Source organism: Bos indicus x Bos taurus, chromosome 1 (genome assembly GCF_003369695.1).
Source record: "Bos indicus x Bos taurus breed Angus x Brahman F1 hybrid chromosome 1, Bos_hybrid_MaternalHap_v2.0, whole genome shotgun sequence".
Lineage (NCBI taxonomy): Eukaryota > Metazoa > Chordata > Mammalia > Artiodactyla > Bovidae > Bos > Bos indicus x Bos taurus.
Window position 1 is genome coordinate 56882088 of NC_040076.1, and position 17833 is coordinate 56899920.

At 39.2% G+C, this 17833-nt stretch overlaps 1 protein-coding gene across 6 annotated transcripts in view; it reads left to right on the forward strand.

Annotated features, from left to right (window-relative positions):
• Nucleotides 1–6321: 6321 nt before the first annotated feature.
• Nucleotides 6322–17833, forward strand: part of CD200 (CD200 molecule) — an 80484-nt gene continuing 68972 nt past the window's right edge. For 3 of the 6 annotated variants that reach the window (XM_027518116.1, XM_027517941.1, XM_027518202.1), the window contains exons 1-4: nt 6349–7162; nt 11101–11182; nt 14443–14763; nt 17161–17433. In XM_027518116.1, the coding sequence (XP_027373917.1) occupies nt 7151–7162; nt 11101–11182; nt 14443–14763; nt 17161–17433 (688 nt within the window). In that variant the 5' untranslated portion in view covers nt 6349–7150. Of the gene's footprint in view, nt 7163–11100; nt 11183–14442; nt 14764–17160; nt 17434–17833 lie in introns of all 6 variants that reach the window. The other 3 variants (XM_027517851.1, XM_027518031.1, XM_027518291.1) reach the window with 3 other exon arrangements.

A 17833-nucleotide genomic window follows, 5' to 3' on the forward strand; every position in this document is an offset into this window, starting at 1 on the left:
TGGCATCTGGTCCCATCACTTCATGGCAAATAGGGAAACAGTGGAAACAGTGGCTGATTTTATATTTTTGAGCTCCAAAATCACTACAGATGGTGACTGTAGCCATGAAATTAAAAGACGCTTACTCCTTGGAAGGAAAATTATGACCAACTAGACAGCATATTAAAAAGTAGAGGTATTACTTTGCTAACAAAGGTCTGTCTAGTCAAAGCTACGGTTTTTCCAATAATCCTATGTGGATGTGAGAGTTGGAGTATAAAGAATGCTGAGCGTCGACGAATTGATGCTTTTGAACTGTGGTGTTGGAGAAGACTCTTGAGAGTCCCTTGGACTGCAAGGAGATCCAACCAGTCCATCCTAAAGGAGATCAGTCCTGAGTGTTCATTGGAAGGACTGATGTTGAAGCTGAAACTCCAGTACTTTGGCCACCTGATTCGGAGAGTTGACTCATTTGAAAAGACCCTGAAGCTGGGAAAGATTGAGGGCAGGAGGAGAAGGGGACGGCAGAGGATGAGATGGCTGGATGGCATCACCAACTCAATGGACATGAGTTTGGGTGAACTCCAGGAGTTGGTGATGGACAGGGAGGCCTGGTGTGCTGCAGTCCATGGGGTCGCAAAGAGTTGGACACAACTGAGCCACTGAACTGAACTGAAGGAGGCAAAATACCTGTACTTGGAAAATGACAAGATAATGATAAAGAAATTGGTAACCACACAAACAAATGGAAAGATATACCATGTTCGTGGATTGGAAGAATTTAAATTGTTAAAATGATCACACTACCCAAGGTGTGCTATAGCTTCAGTACAATCCCTAACAAAATACCAATGGCATTTTCACAGAATTAGAACAAATGTTCCTAAAATTTGTATGAAAACACACAAAAAAACAAATAGCCACATATATCTTAAAAAAGTACAACTTTTTTTAAAGCTGGAAGTATCATACTCCCTTATTTCAAACAGTACTATGAAGCTACAGTCATGAATGCAATATGGTACTAGCACACAAACAGATACATAGATTAATGGAACAGAATCAGAACCCAGAAATGAGCTCACACTTATATGGTCAGTGAATCTACAACATAGGAGGCAAGAATATACAATAGCAAAAAGACAGCATCTTCAATAAATTATGTTGGTAAAAGCTGGACAGCTATATTCAAAAGAATCGTTCTGGACTACTTTCTCACACCACGTACAAAAATAAGCTCAAAATGGATTAAAGATGTAAATGTACAACTGGAGAGCATAAAACTCCTAGAAGAAAATATAGGCAGTAAGCTCTATGACATCAGTCTTAGCAATGTTTTTTTGACTCTGTCTCTTCAGGCAAGAGAAACAAAAACAAAAATGAACAAATGGAACTACATCAAACTAAACAGCTTTTGTACAGTGAAGGAAACTAACTAAATGAAAAGGCTATCTACTGTTTGGGAGAAGATTTTTCAAACAATATATCGGATAAGAGGTAAATATCCAAAATACACAAAGAACTCATGTAACTCACCATCAAAAACAACCCAATTAAAACTGAGAATAGGACCAGAATAGACATTTTTTTCCAAAGAAGACATAGAGATGGCCAGCAGGCACATGACATCAGGATCAGCATCGCTAATCATCAGGGAAATGCAACTCACGACAACAGTAAAATATCACCTCACACTTGAGAATGGCTCAATAGAATGGCTATTATGAAAAAAACAACAAAAAAATGTTGGTGAGGATGTAGACAATAGAGAACACTTTTGGAGATGTACAGCCACTATGGAAAATAGTGTGTAGGCTCCTCTCAAAATATTAAAAATAGAACTACCATATGATCCATAAATTCTGCTCATGGGTATATATCAAAAAAAATGAAAACAGAAATTTGAAAAGATATGTGCCCCTATGTTCATTGCATCATTAATTGCGTCATATTTACAATAGCCAAGATATGAAAGCAACCTAAGGTCTCATTAATAGATGAATGGATAAAACAGATTTTGTACTATGTACAAATCTGTACTATTTGTACAGATGCACTCTTGTTAAGTCACTTCAGTCATGTCTGACTCTTTGCAACCCAATGGACCTAGCCTGCCAGGTTCCTCTGGAACCTGGATGAATTCTCCAGGCAAGAATACTGGAGTGGGTTGCCACTTATTACTCAACCATAAAAAGAATTAGATATTTCCATCTGTGACAACATGAGTGAACTTAGATGGTATTATGCTAAATGAAATGTCAGACAGAGAACTATTAATACCACGATTTCATTTATATGTGGAATCTGAAAAGCAAAACAAAAAAACAAACATAAAATAAAAATAGTCATAGATACAGAAGGTTGCCAGAGGGGATAGAGTAGGAGGATGAAAGAAATAGATTAGGGAGATAAGGATGTAGACACTTCCAGTTACACAATAAATGAATCAATCACAGGTATGAAAGGTATAGTGTAGAGAATATAGTCAATAATTATGTAAAATCTTTTTATGGTTTAGATGATAACTAAACTTATTGTGGTGAACATTTTGTAATGTATAGAAATATTGAATCAGTATGTTGCACACTAGGAACTAGCATAGTGTTGTAGTCTATTATACTTCAAAAACAAACAAGCTCATAGTGAAAGAGATCAGATTTGTGGTTGCCACCAGCAAGAAGGTGGGGGAAGAGGGAATTAGATGAAGCTGGTCAAAAGGTACAAATTTTCAGTTATAAGATAAATACTAGGGATGTAACACATACCATGATAAATATGACTCTTTGCAACCCCATGGAATGTAGTCCACCAGACTCCTCTGTCCATGGAATTTCCCAGGCAAGAATATTGGAGTGGGTTGCCATTTTCTTCCTGACCCAGGGATTGAACCTGAGTCTCCTGCATTGAGAAGCCCAATTAATGTGATATTTCACATTAACAGAATAAAGGATAAAAATCACATGATCATCTCAACACACTATAGAAAAAACATTTGACAAAATTCATCATCCTTTCATGATAAAAACTCTTAACTAGGAATAGAAGGAAAGTATCTCAACATAATTAAGGGCATATATGAAAAGCCCATAGCTAACATCACACTCGACAATGAAAAAATGAAATATTTACCTCCAAGATAAGGAACAAAGCAAGGATACCCATGCATGTCTCTTCTATAGTACTGGAAGTCCTAGCCAGAGCAGTTAGGCAAGAAATAAAAAGCATAACAATCAATAAGGAAGAAGTAAAACTGTTCCTTTTGCAGAAATGGCATGATCTTACATATAGAAACCACCACAAGTTATAGGATATGAAATTAATAGACAAAAATTTGGTGTTTCTACATATAAACAACAAATTATTTTATTTTCCAAAAAGAAAATTAGGAAAAACAATCTCATTTACAACGTGTCCGACTCTGTGCAACCCCATAGAGGGCAGCCCACCAGGCTCCCCCTTCCCCAGGATTCTCCAGGCAAGAACACTGGAGTGGGTTGCCATTTCCTTCTCCAAATAGCATCAAAAGGAATAAAATTCTTAGAAATATATCTAATTAAAGAGGTTAAAGAATTGTAGGTTATCATATTAAGTGAATTAAGTCAGAGAAAAACAGATATTATATAAGATCACTTATATGTGGAATCTAAAAAAGTAATATAATACAATATTGTAAAGTTTAAAATAAAATTAAAAAAAAAAAAAGAATCTGCCTGCCAATGCAGAGGACATTAAAAAAAAAGTAATATAAGTTAATTTATTTACAAACAGAGTTAGACTCACAGACATGGAAAACAAACGTATGGCTACCAAAGGGGATGGCGGGGATAGAGGGAGAGAGATAAACTAGAAGTTTGGGACTAACATATATTCACTACTATATTTAAAATAGATCAACAATAAGGACCTACTGTGTAACTCAGGGAACTGTATTCAGCATCTTGTAATAAGCTATAATGGAGAAGAATCTGAAAAAGTATATATGTATATATATATATACACACACATATATGTATGAAAGTTGAAAATGTTACTCAGTTGTGTCCAATTTTTTGTGACCCCCATGGACTATAGCCCTCCAGGATTCTCTGTCCTTGTAATTCTCCAGGCAAGATACTGGAGTGGGTTGCCATTCCCTTCTCTAGGAGATCTTCCCAACCCAGGGATCCAACCCTGGTCTGCAATGCAGGCAGATTCTTTACCGTCTGAGCCACTATGAAAGCTCACACATATGTATGAATGTATGTATGTATGTACACTTTCATGCATTGGAGAAGGAAATGGCAATCCACTCCAGTGTTCTTGCCTGGAGAATCCCAGGGACGGGGGAGCCTGGTGGGCTGCCGTCTATGGGGTCGCACAGAGTCGGACACGACTGAAGTGACTTAGCATAGAATAGCGTAGCATAGCATATATAAATGAATCACTTTGCTGTACACCTGAACTAACACAACATTGTAAATTAACTACACTTCAATTTTTTAAAAAATGTATTGGAGTGTAGTTAATTTATACTGTTGTATTAGTTTCGGCTGTACAGCAAAGTGGATAAGTTATACATATACACATACCCACTCATTTTTAGATTCTCATATAGGTCAGTACTGGAGGAGGGCATGACAACCCACTCCAGTATTCTTGCCTGAAGAATCTTGTGGACAGACGAGCCTGGTGGGCTATAGTCTATGAGGTCACAGAGAGTCAGATACAACTGAAGTGACTTAGCACACACGCATAGTTCATTACAGAACATTGAGTGTAGCTCCGTGTGCTATATGGTAGGTCTTTATTAGTTTAAAGTTAAAGTGAAAACTATAAAACAATTTAATGAAAGAAATTAGAGAAAACACAACAAATGGAACAACATTCCATGTATATGAATTGAAAGGCCTTACATTGTTAAAATGCCAATTTTAAAATTCTTATGACCAATCTGTCATTTTACAGAATTTTTTCCATCTTGTATTACATTTTTATGTCTATTTCCTAAACATATACATCTTGGCATAATTCTCACCTATCTCTCAAAATCTCATTATCTATCCTCTTAATCCCTTCCATAAAGATGTTAATTATTAAATTAATTATAAACATACAATTTTGAAGAATTTGCTTTTTTTAGGCAGTTATAAGTTTTGATGAGTTATCCTTTCTGTTTATCTTTCCATGTAGCATCTGCCTGGACTAATTTTTTCTTTTTTATAGAATACTTCTTTTGAAAATATTTTAAAGGAGAATCTCAATATAATTTCTGAAATTTCTGTGCTTAACAAAATGTTGTTTTCATCCTGTTATTTTATAATATTTTGCTAATTTAGGTCACAGTTCTTCAGTAGATTATAAGAATTGAGCTCCAGCAAAATATCACCCACAAAATATCATCTATGTATTTGGGAGGAAAAAAGAATAAAGAAAGTTTAAAAATAAAGTGATAGAAAAAGATAAAACTGGCAACGTCAAAGAATAATCTAATAAGGGTGTACGTATGTTTAGGAAAAGTCATGTATAAGAATGTTTATAGCACACTATTAAAAATAACCCTCCCTAAAATGGAAAACAAATGTCTAGTAACAATAGTATAGATAAATAAATGTGGCATTTAAAGAATGGGGTCATATACAGCAGTGAGAATGAGTGAGCCACAATTACATGCAATGACATGGATAAAATTTTCAAATCTACTGTTGAGTAAAAGAACGAAGATACAAATGAGGACATCATCTATGATGCTATTTATATGAAGTTCACAAACAGGTAAGTCTAGCCTATGATGTTGAAAGTAAGAGAGTGGTGGAAAGGTGGCAGTGACAAAAAGGGTAGTCAAAGAGAGGACAGGCTCTGATGAACAGGGCACGGTAAGCTTTTATGTGCTTCTGGCTATGCACGTATATTCACTCTATGATGAATACTGGGTGCTTATGATGCATGCATTTCACCCTGTGAACAACACATTTGATAAAAATTTTAAAGTATTTTAAAAAATAATACCTTCGTAGTAGTTGTTATAAAAGACAAAGTAGAGTTCAGAGTTATTTTTTCTTCCATATTTTGAAAGTTAACTCATTGCCTTCTTGTATCCGGTGCTGCTTTGTGACATTTAAAGTCACTTTGATTCTTTTTCTTGGTGTCTCTACTTGTCATGTTCGAAGCTTTAAGAGTTTTTTTTTTTTTTTTTTAGTTTCCTTAATTTGACCTTTAATTTCGCTATATAAATTACCTTTCTCTTATGTATCTTGTTTGCCACTCCATGAATATTTTAGTCCTTTCAGTGTTTGTTTTTTCTGGAAAAAATCGGTTATTATTTTATTTACTGCCCTGGAATTTGCAGCCTTAAGTATAATAGAAGCTCTGTCCCAATACCTTGTCGTAGGTGTGGTGGTCAGGGGTGGTGGTCGGGAAAACAGAAAAGGCTATAGGAATTGAACACTTCATTGATCTGTCTTTTGTTTGTTTTAATGGCCAATAACTCTGAAGCTTGTTAAAATAAGAAATATCCTCATCATCAATGCAAGTGGAAGAAAATTTCTCACAGCAGAGAAAAAAATAAACACAAACCCAGTCCCATCAATAAGGGAGAGATCATTAACAGCATTGATGGTTTAAATACATAATTTGATTCTGGATAAAAATAAATACACATTTGCTTTGCAAATTTTCTATTGCTTAAATTTAGCTTCAAAATATTTGGGTTTTCCGGGATGGTAACTGGGGAAACTGTAACATTTCTCAAAAATCATTTCATACTTGCGTGGACCACAATGCAGCCGGCCATTCCCCCAAGCACCACGCAGTGAGGCAATTCATGTCTTCCCACCCCCTCCTTTCCCTTTCTTTGTCTGTATAATGAAAATGAAAACAATGTATCTTTTTTTCCAAACACTTGCTCAGTCTTCCCAGTTGAAACCTCTGAAAACGGCGAAACGCGTTGAAGACGGGAAAAGATGAGCACTATGTAATCTCCCTTATACCTCTGCGTTGGTGGGTAGGGGTAGGCTGGTAGAGGAGTAGGGGGGCGGGGCCGGAGCCGGGGCGGAGCAGGAGGAATTATGCTGTGAATCCGTGGGGAAGAAGTCGTCTTTGCTCCGCGGAACTGGAGGGGCTCTGCCTGGTCGGGTGTGAGATCCCTCCAGGCTTCTCAGCAGCAACCAAATAACCTGCGCGGCCAGGAGCGAGGATGCAGTGTCTGGTGAGCTGGGCCAGGCGTGGAAAACAGGGCGCAGGGTGGGCGACTCCTCTCCGGTGGCCTTGGGGCGATGTCAGGCTGCGAACGCTAGGCTGCGGCTTTCCCCTCTCTGATTCAGAGCTGGAATTCCCGCTTGCGCTTTCCTCTCAGTTCTAAACCTTGCAGAGAAGCAGATCTTGCCTTCCAAAGCGGGGTTTATAGGCCATACCTCCATTCCTAGGGTTGCGATTATCTGTCGCGGTAAACTGGAAACAGGAGGCTGCCAGGTGCAGGCTCCGGAGACGCTTTCTCCGATCGATCACTGACATCCTTGTAGAGGAAATGAGCCTGGAGGCAGACGCTGGCTGCGTGGATAGAGGGTGCTGTATTGGCTCCATTTTTGGTCCTGAAATCTGGGGTGGGGTTGCAGAATTTCAGGATCAGGCTGGCTCCTCTGTGATGCTCCAGCCTCTTTCTGTATCCTCTGGGCCTTTGCCGTGGGAAGCCAAAAGGATCGGATAAATCAGAGTTAAAACCCAGGGTATCCGTGAGAAACAGGCATTTTGTTATCCAGGATCTAGGTATATGACAAAATGAAGGAAGGAGAGGATTTTCATTTACATTGGTAACCGATATAAAATAATTTAAAAATCCAAATACAAGTAATGCCTCAAGGTAATTTTTTTGCATATGGTTTGTTGGCTAGACTACACAGACAGTTATTGCCTTCCTTAACAAAGAAGAATGGTGGCCTCCCAGCTAGCGCTTACTGAATGCCAGGTACTCTTAATCTTCACCACTGTCCTTCAAAGAAGGAGTTATTACCCAGTTTTACAAATAAAGAAACAGGCAGACAGGTGAATTTTTCCAAGTACATATGACTGTGGCAGCTTCAGGATTTGAACTTACAAATTTTCAGGGGAGGGGCAGTGTAGCTGCCAGATGGACAGTTGTCTCTGGACTCTGGCCCTCTTGGCAAGGGTTATAAGTGGACTTCTCTACTTCCATTATTGTGTGATCTGATTAATGAATTTTTTAAGTTATGTAACACATACTGGCATTTACCATGTCTTGGCACCTCACTCCAGTACTCTTGCTTGGAAAATCCCATGGACAGAGGAGCCTGGTAGGCTGCAGTCCATGGGGTGGCTAAGAGTTGGACACAACTGAGCAACTTCACTTTCAATTTTCACTTTCATGTATTGGAGAAGGAAATGGCAACCCACTCCAGTGTTCTTGCCTGGAGAATCCCAGGGACAGGGGAGCCTGGTGGGCTGCCGTCTCTGGGGTCGCACAGAGTCGGACACGACTGAAGCGACTTAGCAGCAGCAGCAGCAGCAAGAGATATGGGTGGTTACATGAGATGATGATATGGCTTATGACCCTGAGCTACAGAGAACAGTGTACTGTAAAAGCTGTGTCCTATGATAATGCTAACAGTGTACTGTAAAGGCTATGTCCTCAGATTTAGAAAAGTGCAATCATGTTGGTGGGCTGTGAACACCCCAAAGATCCCCTCTTTGAAGGGGTGGGCCCGGCACCTGTGGGGGGTTCTGTGGGTCCTAAATGAGAGAATCCTCAGCGGTACAGTTGCCCCTGTGGAGGTTACTCGCCAAGGGAATATCGTGGAAGATGGGCACGTAGATTGTGTGGCGAGAGACCCTGAAGGGGTGGAATGTAGGGAGTAAACAATTGGCCAGGTGGCAGTGATCAGGCTCTCGCCTCACTCCACTCAAATCCTACAGCTGGGATTATTTGTGGCACTGTGCTCAGACATCATGGTGTGGCCCTATATAGGTACCACCTAAAAAGCTCGAGGAGAATCAAGTTGAAGCGAGTTGCATGGTCACTGTTGCTGCTGTTTCAGCCATTAGAGAGTAAAGCCTGTCTGCCTTGCCACGCTGAATAAAGAATGTCTGCAGTTCCTATGGTCTTTGTATCTTCTTCCAGCTTCCCCACTCACGTCTTGCCTACCCTGGGTTTAGCAAATAGTGAGATACAGACAGTAACCTAATGAGATAATAGCTACATTGATTTAGTGTTTATTTGTATCAATCACTTTATAGGCGCTTTACATATACCATCTCATTTAACCTAACAGAGAAGATTGGTACTATTTTTTTTTTCTGTATCTCCAAGAGGTAAAATGATCTGTCTAAGCTTACACACCTAGCATTTGTGCTAGCCTGAATTCAAATTAGCCAGAAGAAATGTGTGCCTAATTAATAGCAAGGCTTTCTTTCTAATTCTTTTCACCTCAATCACTGTGCTTCTGTTTCTTAAATGTTACTGTCTCCCAGTCCCCACATCTTGTGTTTTGGTGTGTGTCTGCTTTTTCTCTTATCCTAAAATACAGATTTTTACTCTGAGCACTAGACTATTTGCATTCCTCATCACAGCCTTTACTAGAACCTGGATTTCCATATGGCGTGATGGTGTGTAATCAGAATGCCAAAGAAAACTTCTGGTTTCAGAAGCCTAAGTTTTGAAATAACAAAAGCCTAAGCATTTGAGTTTTAAAAGCCTAAATGATGAAAGACCAAGGACAGGCATTCATCCCAGAAAAAGCTGATGGGAAGAATACAAGGTGATAGAGGAAGCAGCTTTTCTGACCCTAGGCTGGGAGAGCAAAGCGAGACTGATTAGCATTGGTTTGTGTCCTGAGAAGGATGCTCTGTGCCTGGCCCCAGGAGTGGGGAGTTTAGGAGGATGGTGAGTAGAACTTACAGGGAGGTGTTGAAATCAAAGAACAGAAAACAGCTGTGCCTTGCTTTCCTAGGGGCAACTGTGGGAAGAGGCAAGCCTACCCACCATGGCAAGGGAACAGTAAAACAGAGATTGATAGATACATGGAAGTCTAGGCAGAGACCCTTGTATAATTCTGCTTTGTTCAGCATAGGAAGGATCCAGGAGCACAGAATCCAGAGAATTGGGAAGCATGAGAGAACACCCTGTAAGCACAGGATTTAATTACACAAATTGATGATCAGGAGGATGACTTGAGGGGAGCACAATGCCAAGATGGATGGATGGTTGTAACCAAGGGCTAATAGTCCTGTCCAATGGCTTGGCATTCCCACGACTGGATGCAGTGCCAGAGACTGGGACAATTGTGAAGTGACAGTCAATTGAACTATCAGACAGAGATTATGTAACATTGACTGAAATTTAGTCTCTACCTCTAGTAGAATAGCAGCATGAAATAAAATTGAAGTTCATTTAAAGAAAGATACGAGAAATCTACATTTCTTAAACACCTCAATTATAGAAAAATATAGAAATATAGGCAAAATTTACAATGAACATACTAATGTAGATCAAGACTATGGACTGATGCAGAGTAATCTGTCTCCATTCCACTCTTCATTTTATAGCAAAATGATTCCCAGAGTAATACTCTCTTAAATACTACAATGATTTGTTAAAAAAAAAAAAATGCCAAGGATTTGTGCCCAGACACATGAAAATAAAGCAAGGGGGAAGAAAAAAAAGCCAAATACTGGTTTTAAAAGGTACAATTTACATGAATTGTGCAGAATTTGCAGGAAAATATCAAAACATGTTCTGCAAAGTGGTTACACCTGAGTTACATTTTTAATATTAACAGATCTGGATCATTTGGGGAGTAAATGTTCTGCCACATTTGCAGTCTGTGTTTTCTGGGTATATTTTTGGCAGTTTGTTTTCTCAGCAGTCTTGACAGTGGTGGCTTTGGGAGCACAGCCTCAAATTGCTAGGAATGGCCATAACGAAAGAACCACATGGCTGCTTTTCCCGTCCAAACCTAAGCACCCTCTGTTATTTCTTCCATTTATAGTCCCTGGTGCTGCTTCCACAAAACCAAAGGCTTCCAGTGGTTAAAACTTTAGCTGCTATTTTTCCTGATACAGCAATTAGATTGAAGCTCCCTTAGCTTTGTCCACATTCAAATGCCCATTTCTGTACTTGCTCTCTGTCTTCAGGTGTTCAGAAGGCTCGTCTGTCATCTATCTACCTTCCAACTGATTTGGTTCTTGGCACCACTGATCTTATGCAGGGCACAAGGTAAAGATACTCAATTCCCCTGCGTGGAATCCAGGAAACACAGTTTCTGGAGTGGACATCTGACCACTCTTGTCTGTGCTGTGTTCATTTGTCTGCATGAATTAATTAACCGTGTAATTTGTTTGGAAGACTGGGAGTGGTTCTTTCTGCTTTCCACAGATATTTGGCAAAACTAATACAATGATGTAAAGTTTAAAAAAAATTAAATTAAAAAAAACTTTAATATTAAGAAACTTTTCATAGATAAAACCAGACATAAAAAAAATTGTTTCTGAATTAAGACATCATTTTTTCACCTATCAAAGTGCATAATGTTTAAAATAATAATTCCATATGTGTATGAAGACATGGGAATGCGTGTTGGAGCAAGAATGAATTTGGCCTCTAGAGCAAGTAATCTGGCAATAAGCCTTAAAACTGGTTGTATCCCTCTTACAGAAAAATAGTGAAATATGAAAGCTATATACAGTTCACATATGTTCACATAGTCTATTATATAAAACACACCTGAGCTGTCCACTTGTCTGCTGAATTGCCTACTTCTGCCAGACCTTTCTCTTTGACTCCATGGGAGACCACACCTCACTTACTGCTGGCCTTTTATTACCTTTTGTGTGGTATGTACTATGGGCTTCTGTGATAGCTCAGTTGGTAAAGAATCCGCTTGCAATGCAGGAGACCCCAGTTCAACTCCTGGGTTGGGAAGATCTGCTGCAGAAGGCATAGGCTACCCACTCCAGTATTCTTGGACTTCCCTCATGACTCAGCTGGTAAAGAATCCGCCCACAATGCGGGAGACCTGAGTTCAATCCCTGGGTTGGGAAGATCCTCTGGAGAAGGGAAAGGCTACCCACTCCAGTATTCAGGCCTGGAGAATTCCATGAACTGTATAGTCCGTGGGGTTGCAAAGAGTTGGATACGACTGAGTGACTTTCACAACAATGTGGTGTGTACTATAGTCAGCAGTCTTCACAGGGATACAAAAGGCATGCTTCACACCGTGTATAGCTCAGGATTTACCAACTGGGGGATCTTAAATGGAATTTCATATAAAAGCAGCAAATAATTGTAAACTTTTCATTAAATTATTTTGTCGCATAGTCAAAGAGAAATAATCTCGCATAGTCATAGATTTTTTCACCCTAGAAGTTGAAACTCTAGTTTTGATCCCTTTTTTACTCTCTATTCTAAAAGCAGCAATTTATTCAAATCTATGCTCTGCACTCAGCAAACCTTTAAGAAACCCCATCCTAATAACAGCTATTCCCCTAGAATTTTTTGCAACTATCAAGAGTGTACCTCACTAAAATTGGAATTTTGCAGCACTTGGCGGTTCCAGTTTGTATTTGTTGCTATGCCCGCCTTTTCATTCTTGATGTTGTAGAGCATATATTCTTTTTTTCTAATTACTCTAGTCATTTTATCTGTTATTAGTCTTAAAAAAAACAGATTTTGGTGTTTTGATTAAGCCAGTATTTTGTGTACTATTTTATTAATTTGTGCTTTTAACTTTATTAATTCACTCCTTTTATCAACTTTTGGTGTGTGGGAAGTTTGAATGCATGTAGGTATTCATTTTTCAATCTTTCCTGTTTCCCAATAAATTAAGTTAGGATTAAATATTCCCACCTGAGAACTGCTTTATAAGCCTCTACAGATTTTAATATATGATATTCTTATTGTCATTCATAGTGATTTATAATTTTTGTTATGATTTCTGGTGTAATTAAGGAGACAAAAGTATGTAAATTTCTAATTTTATTGCATTATGGATTGAGTTCAAAGTCATTTTTTTGTATACTACTTCAAATTTAATTTGGGGTTATGTTTCACATGTGGTTTGAAAAGCATGTATGTTTTCTTTTGGGTAAAGGTTTATAAATACATGCTCATATGCACATATTACATGTACACATATGAATATTTGTTTTTAAAGTCTTCTATGTCCTTGTATTTGATTTTCTTATTTTTTAATAGATGGAAATGAAAATTCTGAGAGAACAATGAAAAATTCTCCCATTATGATTATGGATTTATGCATTTTCCTTTGTAGTTCTATTAGCTTTGTATATATTTCAGAGTTATGTTGTTAGGCACATCAAGGTTCATGAGGGATATACCTTATTTCAGATTTCTCCTTTTATCATTTTTAAAAATACATTTTTGTTTCTTAGTGTTTTTGTCTTCCATTTCCCCTTCTCTTTCCTTTTAAAAATCTTACTTGGACTAATACTGAAATATCAGTCTTTCAATATTTAATCTTTTCTGTATTTTTAACCCTTCCAATTCTGGAAGAATTTTATGATCTGGTCTTCCCACCTACTCATTTAGTCTTCAGTGATACTCATTCTGCTAAGGCAGCCAGATTGTGAAAAGAGTTTATATTTCTCATTTTATACATCTCTAGTTTCTACTATTTACAGTGCTGGTTCCTTTTCACACTTAAGATATCACATTTGTTCATGTAAAAATGTTTATTTATTCATTTGTAGAGTTTATTATTCCTCTATCATTGTGTTAGTTGACTCAAGTGTTTGTCTATTTGTTACTGTATTGACATTTCCCATTGAGCCATCTGTCATATCAATATGAGTAGCCAGCATTGGAGGGGGAAGAAATTATTGGCATACCTTATATTCATGCCATATTCAGTAAAAATGGGGGACTGTGTAGATTGTAATTTGGTTGTCAACGCTCTCTGGTACTATCAGCCTCCTGGAGCATTGTCCTGTACATCTCTCTGTCTATGTTCCTATATTTACCACTGCTTCCTGATGGCAGACGTCACTACTGCTGCCCCTTCCTTTTCAGATGTGTGTGTGGAATGTATAGGGCTGCTGTAACTTCTTCACTTAAACTAATCACTGCATATTGTCCATTGGCCCTTTCTTATTCCTAGCTATTACTGTTCCAGACATAAACCCACTTGGTGATACTTCTATCCTATCTATCCTATCTGGCATTTTCCATCTTCAACCTCATTTCACCTAATTTCCAGCCTACAGGGATTCTTCATGTAAGTTCTGGTCACTGGGAGTTTGCTTTCTTATTTTTCTACTCTGCTACTCTTAAAGACTGAACAAACATATTTGAACTTATAGTTCTCTGGCAACAACAGGAAGGTAGGTAAATGTTGTTTTCTTTTTTGTATTTTTCTTTCTTTATAAATTTGACTTTGAACATGCATTTTTTAATCAAAAATGTATATTTGTGTATGTACTAAAATATATAAATGTTCTTTTATGATTCCATGATGAAAGTGGTGACCCAGGATGTAAGAGGGCTGCTGAACACACCTGCTTCTTTAAGATGCTCTCTGAAAAATCCCCAGGAAGTTTTGATTGTGACATGGCAAAAAATCAAGGCTGTAAGCCCAGAAAACATGATCACCTACAGCGAGAACCACGGGGTTGTAGTCCAGCCTGCCTACAAGGACAAGATAAACATCACCCAGCTGGGACTCATGAACTCAACCATTACCTTCTGGAATACCACCTTGGAAGATGAGGCGTGTTACAAGTGCCTCTTTAATACCTTTGGTTCTGGAAAGATCTCAGGAATAGCCTGCCTCACTCTCTTTGGTGAGAGTCTCTGAGAATACATTGTCTCTAGCTTGAAATGTTATCTTGAAGAATGTTTGAAATGTAGTGGTAGTAGTAATTAGTCTTTCAGGATCCTAGCCCCAGAAAGGTTCATTGGAGGACACTTGGCCTTTCATGTCTACTGTGTAACTGTGCTAATGATTATTTGGAGAGTTCATAGAACTATGTTGAATCTTTGCCTGAAGTTATCTTTGCCTTGAAGAATACTGTTGTCAACAAGAGTAAACTAAGGACCATAGTGAGGATAAATTCTCCATAAGCAGTGCTATGGTTCAGACCTGGCATTGCCATTAGGAGTCATGTGACCCTAGAAGAGTCCTGTCCATGGTGTACCAGAGTTTATTTATCTGCACCAAAAGTGTGAAATAGATCATCTCTGGTTCCTAAGAGCTTTCGTATTTTTTAACCTAAGAACAAAGCCAGATTGGGCTAAGCTGGAGCCAGTTATGGGGAGTCCCTCTCATTTTGCTTCAGCGGAGCTTTTGCAAAATTGATAAACAGCCATGCAGCAGAGGTTCTTCATACCCAGTGCCTGGTAGCGATTTAACTGGTAAATAAGCATTCTTCTAAAATCTAAGAGGCTTAGTTTGACAAGATTCCTTTTCTGTTAACTGATGCTTAGCTGGGATCAAGAACTGAGAATTACGAATAAGGGGTAGCTTTGGAGGATGCACACTTGGTGGTGGTTTTAGAAGGGAAAGCCAAACTTAGGGTTATTGGGAATGTTAAAATGAGAGTTTGAACACACCAAGAATATTGGACAAGGGATAAGGAGAGGCTCAGTAAATAAGAATGCAAGGGAGGTAGGATGACGCCAGATAACATGTTTCTTTCACTTATTTTGTCCATGAATCATCTCTGCAGAATCTTGCATCAGGCTTTTCTTCTTGATTTCTATTTCTTTCATTCCTTTGTCTCCTTCTGTCTCCCTGGTTTTTTTTTTTTTTGGGGGGGGGTCTCTTCCCTCCTCCAATCCTTCCTCCCTCTTCTTTTTTATTCCTCCTTTGCTCTTTTTCCTTCCCTCCCTCCCTGCCTCATTTCCTTTCAGTTCAGCTCAGTCGCTCAGTCATGTCCGACTCCTTGCGACTGCATGAATCACCGCACGCCAGACCTCCCTCCCTCATTTCCTTTCACCCTCCCTTATTTCCTTCTTTCCACCATTTTCTTCCTTTTCCTTCTTGTGTCATATTTTTCTCATTTCTGTTGTTTCCTTTCTCTTTTTTGTTCATCTTTCTCTCTTGCTCCCTTTCTTTACTCATTAATCTTTGAATAATTTGTATGCCTGAAACACAGACTCCTCTGTGTCTTCTAGCTGGTAATTCTGTAGTTCTTTTCCACAATGACACTTTCCTGCCATAAGGTATAGCTTTCATCCAAGTAATTCTTTGATACACCAGAGAACCCTGCTAGCCAGGCTGGCCATTTCAGCCATACTGGCCCTCCTTTACTTTTATAATATCAGGGCTCACTGATGTTAGCAATCTGGGCACTCTGGTCAGAGCCACAGTCCTCCTATAGGCTCATTTCCTCCAGCCTACTCCCACCCACCCACCTCTTGAACTTCTAAACACAGACAAGCTTTTATTTACCACTGCCCTTTAATTATCTTGTGGGCTCCAAAGCCAACCATAGAAAGACGTTTGCGTTTGCTCAGCAGAGATAAACTGTATATTCCAAGGAAAATGAACTAATTAGTCAAGGGACTTTTGAAAGGGAACAGGGTACAGCTGACCTAAAAATGTCCTTTTTTCATAAGCTCTTTATTTTCTGTTAACTCCATAAGGTGATCTCCAAGGTCCTTACAACTGTCATTCTGTGATTTTTCTGACTACTGACTGTGAATACATAATTTGCATTTTGTATACAGGGACTTTCTAAGTCTGCTCCATGCCTCTTATTCACTGGCCCAGTTCTAAACAGAAAAAGGCTTTTTCTAAGTGGCAGCCCTTCTACAGGCTCTCTGTTCTGAAACTGCTCTGCTTTTCTGAGGAGTGCAGACCACCTGTGTGGAGGTGCTGATTGATAGAGTTGTTGTTCAACTACTTGAGAGGGATACGCAGAAGAAGGCAGAGGTGCTGCATTGTCCACGAAAGAGAAAAGCATAATTATTCTCTGCACTGTTTGGGAGGAAAGGTACCCTCTGTCCATCTAGCTAATTCTCTTAGAGACAAACTCCATAGAGGATCATTCTTGTCACAGGGTTGTATAGGCCAGTCTCCACCCTGCTGTTCAGAGAATTAGACAGGAAGAGAAGGCCCCAGTTTGGATTGGATGTGCCACATTAGCTCTCTAGCTCCCACTGTCTTTCTGTAAAGATCTTTCTCTCATCTCTCTGAGGAGAGTGTGGGACTCACACTGGATTTTTTTTTGTCCCAGTACAGCCCACAGTATTCCTTCACTATAAACTATCTGAAGATCACCTAAATATCACTTGCTCTGCCAATGCTCGCCCAGCCCCTATGATCTCCTGGAAGGTCTTTGGGTCAGGGATTGAGAACAGTACCGAGATCGTGTCACACCCCAATGGAACAACATCTGTCACCAGCATCCTCCAGATCAAAGACCCCAAGACACAGGTGGGGAAGGATGTGATCTGCCAGGTGCTACACCTGGGGACTGTGACCGACTACAGGGAAACTGTGAACAAAGGTAAGAGAGCTTTTCTGTGGTCACGTTTGTGGACACACACCTGCAAGGTGGTGAATGCTCTGCAGAGCCTCTTGGCCTCTTAGCAAAGAAGCTGGTAAGGCAGAGAATGGGATAAGTAGGGAAAGAAAAACAGTTGAGGAAGCCAGTATAGCCTATTTTATTGCTTTGGCGATTGTGGTATGTTGCTCACACACTGAATGCTTTTACTGAGAACCATTCTATTGATTTATTCTTCTGTGCTCCTGAGTATTTGTTATGCCAGAAATGTGACAGCAAGGACTCAGTCCCCAAACACAGGGAGCTTCTAGTCCAGGAAGGAATGCAGAAAGAGCTGGGCAGTTGTAAAAATGCAGGTTAAATGCTTCAATAAGAAAGCTATGGTAGGAGTTTGAACCCGTTC